The 9,674-nt window shown below is 53.7% G+C and overlaps 1 protein-coding gene across 3 annotated transcripts in view; it reads left to right on the top strand.

The window, feature by feature from the left end:
- The first annotated feature begins 213 nt into the window (after positions 1-213).
- LOC144945837 (aquaporin-3-like) overlaps positions 214-9,674 on the top strand; it is a 32,725-nt gene continuing 23,264 nt past the window's right edge. Inside the window, exons 1-4 of one of the 3 annotated variants that reach the window (XM_078874394.1) lie at positions 214-540; positions 1,996-2,101; positions 5,600-5,709; positions 8,965-9,091. In XM_078874394.1, the coding sequence (XP_078730520.1) occupies positions 499-540; positions 1,996-2,101; positions 5,600-5,709; positions 8,965-9,091 (385 nt within the window). In that variant the 5' untranslated portion in view covers positions 214-498. Of the gene's footprint in view, positions 541-1,995; positions 2,102-2,227; positions 2,470-5,599; positions 5,710-8,964; positions 9,092-9,674 lie in introns of those variants that run through there. The other 2 variants (XM_078874395.1, XM_078874396.1) reach the window with 2 other exon arrangements.

Below are 9,674 nucleotides of genomic sequence, written 5' to 3'. Positions count from 1 at the left end.
TCGTCCTCTCGGAAGTTTATTTCATTTTAATTTGTTTCTGTTACCGCTCCTTTTCAATGACCGCCTGTGTTTCGCCTCGTGTGACGGAGTTTGCCGCGCGAGAGACGGAGAGATGAGCGCGCGGGTTAGAGTCAGTGAGTGGCACGTGAAGGTTCAACGACCCGTTCGTATCGCGAAGGAGAGAGAGAGAGTCAGCGATGATTGAGCAGGACTCGTCGCTGGGAGGGATGGTGGGTCCGCGGTCGAGACTACAGTCGGGGTGTCAGCCAAAGGAGTGAACCTCTGCCGCCGATGGGATGCGTAGCGAGGAGACGGGGCAGTGGCATTGGCTCGTGTGCAAGTGCTGCGCCGATAGTCGTGACATCGCAGGACCGTGAGATGTGACGGGGGGGCTTGCAGGAGAGGTGCTTACCCAGCAGCGGTTTTAATCGTGGCCGACGAGGATGATGTGAAACGGATATCGGCGCCTGCTGGGTGTGTTGGGTCTCGGAGCTGTCGATGTATCAGATGCGCGCAACGGCGACTGCTAGGCGCGCACAGGTGTGTGTGTTGGGTGTGGGTGTGTGTTGGGTGTGTGTGTGTTGGGTTGTGTGTTGGGTGTGTGTGTGTGTTGGGTGTGTGTGTGTTGGGTGTGTGTGTGTGTGTTGGGTGTGTGTGTGTGTTGGGGGTGTGTGTGTGTTGTGTGTGTGTGTGTTGTGTGTGTGTTGGGTGGGTTGGGTGTGTGTGTGTATGTTGGGTATGTGTGTGTGTTGGGTGTGTGTGTTGGGTGTGTGGTAGTGTAGGGGTTAGTGGGGAGCGGTGGTGTAGCGGTTAGCGCTACGCTGCGCTATGAACCTAGCGGCTCAAGCTCGATTCCAGCTCACGGCCACACAGCAGTGACGATTATCTGAACCGGTCCTGGGCCTCCCCTAGGTCGACTCAGCCTCAAACGAGTACCGGGTACGGTGCGTAAAAAGATCACCGCTAGGGAGACAAAGACGGCTGGGCGTTGTGCTGCCCATCCACCCCCTCGTGTGCCGTTCTGGCCTTCATAGGTGCTCGCTAACAGTACTTGCCCCAACAGTCTGTTATGGTTATAGGGGGATCTTTGTCTTTGGTGTGTGTGTTGAGTGTGTGTGTGTGTTGAGTGTGTGTGTGGTGTGAGTGTGTGTTGAGTGTGTGTTGAGTGTCTGTGTCGAGTGTGTGTATGTGGTGTGTGTGTTGGGTGTGTGTGTGTTGGGTGTGTGTGTGTGTTGGGTGTGTGTGGAGTGTGTGTTGGGCGTGTGACTGTGTGTGGAGTGTGTGTTGGGTGTGTGTGTGTTGAGTGTGTGTGTGTTGAGTGTGTGTATGTGGAGTGTGTGTGTGGTGTGTGTTGGGTGTGTGTGTGTGGCGTGTGTGGTGTGTGTGTGTGTGTTGGGTGTGTGTGTGTGTGTGTGTGTTGGGTGTGTGTGGAGTGTGTGTTGGGCGTGTGACTGTGTGTGGAGTGTGTGTTGGGTGTGCGTGTGTTGCGTGTGTGTTGGGTGTGTGGAGTGTGTGTTGGGTGTCTGTATGTGGTGTGTGTGTTGGGTGTGTGTGTTGGGTGTGCGTGTGTTGGGTGTGTGTTGGGTGTGTGGAGTGTGTGTTGGGTGTGCGTGTGCGGAGTGATTGTGGAGTATGCGCACAGGTGTGTGGAGAGCGCACAAGTGATTGCAGTGACTTCCATTCCCGCCCACGGCCAACACCAGTGGCTATTATCTCAACCAGTCCCCGAGGTCGACTCAACCTCAAATGAGTACCTGATGCGGTGTGTCAATATCGCCACGAGAGAGACAAAGGCGGCCGGGCGTGCTGCTACCTTCATAGGTGCTCGCTGCGCGCCCAGAGCACTTGCCCCAAAAGTGTGTTGAGAATATACGGGTTCTCTTTGTCTTTGTGTGCGTTGGGAGGGGCTGCCCTTCCCCCCACCCCCCAAACCCCCTCTGCTCCCCGCCCCAGTCCTCGCCCCTCCACGCTTTAAAATGAGCGCTGCGCTCACAGCCTCGTGTTCAGCATCTCCATCCTCCTCCTCCTTCATCTCCATCCTCCTCATCGGCCTCCTCGGTCTCCGCCTCTCGTAGTGCGGCCAGAACAGCAAAACCTGCAGGTAGAGACATCCAGGGTCACTTGCCTCGTTCACTCTCTCCTGCACGGATTCACCGAGCAGAGGGAGGGAGAGATTGAGGCGGGGGAGGGGGAGGTTCGTTGTGGGATTTTTTTTTAAGTTTGGGGAAATCGCAAACGTTGGAATATCGATGCCACCTCGCACGCGCATTTGGGCGTCGTTACTCGCGTTTAATTTTAGAGTGATCGGAATGTATACGACGTGTAAGAGTTTTGTTTTAATATCTTGCTGAATGCGGTCTTACAAATTGACTTGGGATGTTCATTGAGTAGGTGGGACCAGGTCGCGGCTGTAGTGACAATGAGAACGTGAAGCAGGCGACGCTTTGCTGGCATTCCATTACTTGAATGGTAACAAAGCTTGTATGGTCAACGATAATTGTCTTGTCACTGTTGTTGTGTTCACTGTGTGCGACGATCTAATAGGATATGTGGTCTGCTAAACAGCCGCGCGCGTGTGAATGCGGTGTGTGTCTGGCTGTGTTTGTCTGTGTGTCTGTATCTGTGTAGCGGTTCGCGCGCTGCGCTATTAATCCCGCGACCACCAACATCAGTGACGTTTATCTGTACCGGTCCTGGGCCTCCCATAGGTCGCCTCGGCCTAAAATAAGTACCTGGTGCGGTGTGTAAACCTCGCCACTAGAGAGACAAAGGCGGCCGGACGTGGTTCTGGCTCACCCACCCCCTCGTGTGCCGTGCAGACCTTCATAGGCGCTGATCGCGATCAGCACTTGCTCCATCGGTCTGTTACAGGCTACACGGGGTGGGGGGGGGGGCGAGTCCTTGTAATGAAACTCCGCGCTTATGAAGATGCTCCCTCGTGTAACAAGGGAGGGGATTGAGGGGGCTGCGTGTACAAGGAAGTGGCACCACAACAGCGAACTTAGTCGGGGGATGAGGCTCGTGGTGGTGGACGCGAACGTCGCCCACTGAGTGGACGGCAGAGCCCCTGGGCGACCTGCAAGCACGTGGCCTCGACGCGGAGTGCGGTCGGCGGAGGAAGCCGCGAGTGCATCCGTGAAGGGGGCAGTTCAGGGAGTTTGGCGAGTTGAGAAGGAGAGCGTGGGTTCCACTGTTGAGAGCTCTACACGAAGTTGTTTCATAATAATGTCACCGTGAAAATCGACGCGCCTCGGGTTGTTCAAAGTGTGTGGACGAGTATAGTTTTATTAATTCGTGTTGCCCGTTTGGGTTAAAACGTGCACGGTTGTAGGAGTCTTCTCTTGCTGTTTATATCTAGTAACGTTTAGGCGACGTTACGTGTGCACCCTGTATGTGTCGGTGTGTGTGTCGGTGTGTGTGTCGGTGCAAACCCCGTGTGTGTGGGTGGGTGTCGGTGCGTGCACCCTATTGCAGCTGCATGAGCCACAGCCCTTTGGGTACACGGTCCAGACCTCCCCAGAGACCCTGGCTGACAGAGGTGAAGTAGTCACCCCCTGTGAGTGGCTGGCCGAGGTGCCATCTCTTGAAGTACTGAAGGCGATTCGGAGTCTGAGACCAGGAAAAGCACCGGGCAGAGATGATCTCCCAAGCGAAATGCTGAGGGAGGGTGGCGTTTGTGCACAGACTGCCCTACATGACATCATAACAACAGTCTGGACCACTGGACGGATTGGAAGGATGTCCTGGTGGTCCCCCTCTTTAAGACCGCACAGACTACAGGGGCATCTCACTCCTCAGTGTGCCGGGAAAGGTCCTGGCAAGGATTATTCAACATCGCCTTGCCAGGCACACTGAGGAGAGGCTTGCAGAGCCCCAATGTGGTTTCAGGAAAGGGCGGTCCTGCACAGATGCAGCAGAGGTGTAGAAAATTCCAACAAGATCTACATCTCTGCTTTATTGACTTGGTCAAAGCCTATGATACCATCAGTAAGCCTGAGCTCTGGGTTGTTTGTGCTTTCGGAGTCCTTGACCTGCTGCTCACGATCATTAAGGACCTTCATGATGGTGAGCGGGCCCGGGTAAAACTACGTGGCCGGGAGTCGGAGCCATTCCCTGTTCACTTTGGGGTGCGACAAGGATGTCCTCTGGCTCCCACATTATTTAAGATCTATTTCGACCACGTAGGTCGTGAAGCCTTCAATCGCTGTACCGGAGGAATTTCCATCTGGTACAGATACAATGGGAGGCTGATCGATGCCCGGGTATGATCCAGGGATGGCTCTCTATTGCTCAACCACGTTATGTATGCCGATGATCTGGTAATTGCTGCTCACTCGGAGAAGGAGTTAAAGGCGCAGCTGCTGAACCTGGAGCATGCCACTAAGAGGTGGGGACTTGCCATCAGCCCCACCAAAACTAAACACCTGCCTGGGTATTTTGTACCATCGGACACTCCACCCCCACAACTCCCAATTGGTGATAGGGCATTTGTGGAGAGAGTGGAGAGTTTCCCAAACCTGGGCAGTGTGCTCATGACCGGCTCTGGTTTGACAGCAGAGGTCTCACTCCGAATCAGTCGAACGGCATTATCTTGTCATCGGTTGCGTAACGCTGTGTGGAAGCTACCTGGTCTGTCGCTCCGCACGAAGCTCCAGGTCTTCTCGGCTGCAGTCATTCCCTCCCTTCTCTATGCTTGCGAAACGTGGACCCCGCCTAATGGAACATCTTCACCAGTTAGAAACATTTAGGCTGGCCTGCCTACGATCCACCCTGGGTATAACCAGGCTGGTTTGTGTGAGGAGCTCACATATCCTTGAAAGATCTTGACCATCCCATCGGTGAGCTCCTCTGGCAGGCAAGGCTGCGTTGGCTGGGTCATGTAGCCCGCATGCCCAGCCACCGATCGAGGAGGCTAAATGGGCGAGGCATGGGGTTAGAGAAGAGATGGAGTGATGTGGCACGGGAGGATGTGGAGCCAAGTGGACTTACCGATGACTGGTACCAGCGGAGTCAAGATCGGCCTCTGTGGAGGAGGCTCGTGAAGGACGCTACTGGGCAGTTGGAGGCAGTCGCCCTCCAACAACAACGGAGGGCGGAGGAGCGACGCTCACAACAACGAGCGGAGCGCCGGGTGGCTAAAGCACAGCAAGTTGGCAGGGGGCACAGGTGGTGCATCATCCAGTCATCTCGGTCATCTCAGTCAGTCGACCCGTGGCACCTGCTGGGTCTGCCCCGTGACCTCCTGCCAGTGGGTGTTCGACACTTCACGTGGCCTCAATGTGCACCTAGCCTGACACAAGCGTCGGTTGGTTACTCACCCCCTAGTGTGTTGTGCCGGCCTTCATAGGTGCTCGCTAACTGCATTTACCCCAACAGTCTGTTAAGGCTATACAGGGGATCTTTGTCTTTGACTCTGTGTGCACCCCGCACCTCCGATTAGCACGGTTGGCTACGTACGGTGTGAAATAATTTCAACATGCATACATTCAACATACATCCGTGCGTGTATGTTCACCCTCTTTGTTTGTTGTTGGTCCGTATATATTCGCCCTCTCTTCGCGTCGGTACGTTTACCTTGTGCGCGCGTGTGCGGTTGCAGACATGCCGTCCCACGATGGTCGCTTCAAGCAGCTGGAGCGCAAGCTGCACGTGAAGAACGTGATGATCCGTGAGGCTTTGGCGGAGTTCATGGGGACCTTCCTTCTCGTCGTGAGTACAGAGCAATTTTCACGAGAACCCCCCCCCCCCCCTTCTGCAGCACGTGCTTGTGCACACGCGCCCGCCAATTCTCTACACACCTGTGCACAGTGCAGTCTATGGAGGGCACTGATAGTGTCCTGTAGGGTGTAGTAGTAGTAATAATAATAGGGGGATGAAACCCTTTCTGGGAATGGAATAGGAGTTGTTAAAATGTTCAAACACCAAATAGACACCTTTTTGGCATGGGATCAAGTCTGCATTAAGCACACGTCCTTGTGGTGAACATGCCAACAAACATGCTCTAATAACAGACGCATTGTCTTTGAAACCGATTGGCTTTCACCAGAGACGGTCGCCTTCTTTATGGCCTCGTCTCAGAAGTGTCAGCCCAGAGAACGCCAAAAGGCGAAGAGTAAAAGGACAATCTTGAAGCTTCCGTGACTGCAGGAATCCAAACTCTTTGGTTCTTTTGGTAAAGTCACGCAGATAGAAACAATAATAATACATCACGACGTTTTGATCGCAACGCAAGTAATCGTCATCAGGTGAGACAAACACAGCAGGAGAACTGCTGAGGCTGGAGAACCAAAGAGTACAGTGAAAAGACGATGATTGTATCGGGGTATTTGTAGCTCGAGTTGAGCAGCGATATCATGGATATTGTTTTATTGCCAGAATGGGTAAAACATATTCTTATTTTTCGTTGTTTGATACTGGCAAGAAAAGGTCCCGTGATGATGATTGTAACAAGGGCACTTGCATTCAGATTGTGCCAATATTCTAATAAAACGTCCTCTGAGCAAAGTTGTTGGGAGGTTTTTTTATATCCATAGGCAGGACCCCTCTAAATGTCAGCTTTTAACCCTGCTTGTGGCACCGGCCTGGCATGGTGGGCATTAATCCGCCAGTAGGCAGGTGATGATTGCTCTCACCCTCCTCCAATTGAGCAATTTGCGGTGCAAGTTTTCAACTTGGAAAAGTGGACCGTGACTCCAGCACAGAACGCAGCCGCTCTTTCTTTTTTCCTTTCCACCAAATGACGTCGAGGGATTATTTTTAACCGTTCACTGCAAAGCAGGAGGTGTGTATTTACGGTTAATTACACCCGCGGCGTTAACCGGGGCTGCCCGCGGGAACCGAACTGCGAACCTCTGAGAACAAGCTGCCCATTGGGCCGCGACCACTGCGCTGTACGATTTGTGCAGGCGTATTTTGTTTGTATGCCTACAAAGGGGGAAAGGATTTTATGTTTCGAGTGGCATTCGTTTGGAACAACCCGCAAGCGTATAGCGCCCTGTTTAGTGAATTATTCGAATCCGGTGATTATAATTAAAACGGAAGAAAAAAATTGCCCTAATTTTTAAACGTAATAAAAACAATTTTCAACTACAGCCGCCTGTGTCAATCTACTGCTGGATGAAGCCGCGCCCCACACCTCTCCCCTCTCCAAGCCATGTTCTTCATGAGCGATGGTGGTTTGACTTCGCCACACTTGTCAGTGCGGTTTGGGAAAGGGGGAGGGTTGAGTTCGTGCCCTTCTGACATTGGCCACGGCCAGGACTCGAACTCGAGTGGAGCTGCTGGTGGGTGGCTTCGTTGAGTTGTGTTCAGGGTCGCTGATTGATTTGTGGCAAGGGCTGCTCGGCTATTAGTCAAGGTGATGGTTTTTATTTTTGGCAAGCGTTTGTAGGATGCGAGTTAAATCGTGGTTAAAGCGGTTAGTCGAGTTTGAGTAAAGTTTGCTCGGTTGCTCCTTGTTGTGCTAAGAGGAGAGTTGCCTGTCGTGACCTGGCGAGAGTAACCAACACCTGCTCTGCTGCACGGCACTTGGGTTCTGCTCGGTCTCTGTGTTGCATTGCACCACTGGGGCAATTAATGTGAGCGGTGAGGTTTCTCTACCTCGCTCAGCGGCAGGTGGTCATGCGCGCACAAAGGCCCTTCAGATTTACGTTCGCACCCAGCGTGGAACGGCGGGGGGCGTCCACTGCCACACCCTTAGGGCCATTCCATCTGTGCACGAGCGTGGAGGATGGACAAAGCTGCTTCTCCCCCTGGTCCAGCGATTCCTCCGGTATAAATCAATATTCAGATTCGGGTGAATTTTTTTTTTCTGGGCCGCGACTCTCCATCATTTGCAGTCTCCGAGGCTGTCGAGGACAATTCCACATTACTTCGCTGTAGTGGTGCGAGCCACCCATATGGGGGGGGGAGGGGTTCGGATAAGTGTAGCGTATTTGTGAGATGACAGGAAGGATGTTGGCAAGGGATGGAGATCCGAGAAATGTAGACGGATGTAGTGAGATTAGATATAATTAATTGTCTTGCTTTGTTTCTATAGATTATAAACTTGAGAGGTTGATGCACCTCTTTTTTTCACGAATCCAGGGACCTCCCCCTTGAGCTGCTTGAGGCCCAGAGCATATGTTTGGTAGTATCGCTTGCGCCAAACACCAACTCCCCTCCTCGGTGTCTCCCGTGCGAGATTGACGCGTGCCACCTTGTTGGGAAGTCCTCAGTGCGTGGTTGTGCCGTGCACGGACGGACTCGTCCCCTGCAACAGGAGTGTGGAGTTGCTCCCACCCGACTCCCAGGGGGGGGAGGAGGAGTGCCTACCCCCCAACGCTCCATTGGAGTGAGGGTTGACCCCCTTGATCTCTTAAAGACGGCAAACTCTGCCAACCGTGCGGGAAAAACGGGCGCGTCTCCGCCAAAAAACGTCGCCGCCGTTCTGTTTGCCACAAATCGGCACGATGACCATGCGTTGTCTCGTTGCCATTTTTTGTGATGCATTTCTGTGGTGCGGCTAACGTCGCCGTAGACCGGGGCTGCGGGGCTTGTAGGGGCCTTAATTAGTTTGCGACGCGTGGTGCAGTTGGCTGTCGTCGACCATAAACTGTGCTCTTCATGGAACTTAAAAAAAAATCTAATCTGCGATTTGTTCGGCTGCACAGGTGACGGCATTGCCGGGTGAGCTCATGTGTGGGCGTGTGCCCCTTGCCTGCCTGTGCATGCGTGCGCGTGTGCGTGCGTGTGCGTGCGTGCGTGGCCGACGGGGCCAGTGAGTGGGCGGGCAAAGGTGGGGGGGGGGGAAGAAGCTCCGAGGCGACGGAGGTAATAACGGGGCCACGTCGCGGCTAAACGTGGGAGCAGCCCCGGGATGGGCATAGACTCTCAAAACCTCAAACTTGGCTCGAGCTAAGCCGCGACTCTTCCCACCCCACCCGTGTGACCCCGTGTGACCCCCCCCCCCCCGCTGCCACGCAGCTGTTTGGCTGCGGCTCTGTGGCGCAGGTGGAGCTGAGCGACGGCACCAAGGGACGGTTCCTCACCATCAACCTCGCCTTCGGCTTTGCCGTCACCATGGGCGCCTACTGTGCCGCCGGCGTCTCCGGTAGGCGCGAGCGAGGAACTCGCCGCACGTCGCCGCCAAAACCAAAAAAAAACGCAACCCCCCACGACTCGACTCGACCCTGACGTGACAAACGTACGCACGTGCGTACGTTTAGACTTCTTTCGCACCGTGCGTCGTCAACCGTGCTAATTGGAGGTGCGGGGGGGAGGGGGACAAACAAAAAGCGCGCGTGTAGCTTGCGCTGTGCGGCTGCCCGATGCAATACGGGTTGTACCGCACGATGTCTGACATTTCACTCCATGTGCTGGGACCTTCTCTCAACCTAAATCTTTCTAAAAACTTTTTAAAAAGTTTTTTTTGACTTTTTTTTGACTTTTTTTTGCATATTTTTTACACACAACCCATCGCCCACACGGACTTCTGGGACTGACACTGCTCGGCTGATATTACGTGTAAAAAAAAAAACGTTTACATGCAGCAGATTTTTGTTTGTCTGGCTGCGCGAGTCTCACTGCAACACAAGCAGTCGGTCATAGGGTAGAAGTAAATTTGAGAGAGAGACAAAACACAGACACGGAGACACACAGACATAGACATGTTGGGTGTCTCTCTCTGTGTGTGT

Source organism: Lampetra fluviatilis, chromosome 39 (assembly GCF_964198595.1).
Source record: "Lampetra fluviatilis chromosome 39, kcLamFluv1.1, whole genome shotgun sequence".
In the NCBI taxonomy this organism is placed as follows: domain Eukaryota; kingdom Metazoa; phylum Chordata; class Hyperoartia; order Petromyzontiformes; family Petromyzontidae; genus Lampetra; species Lampetra fluviatilis.
This window is presented reverse-complemented; position numbering and strand designations above follow the sequence as displayed.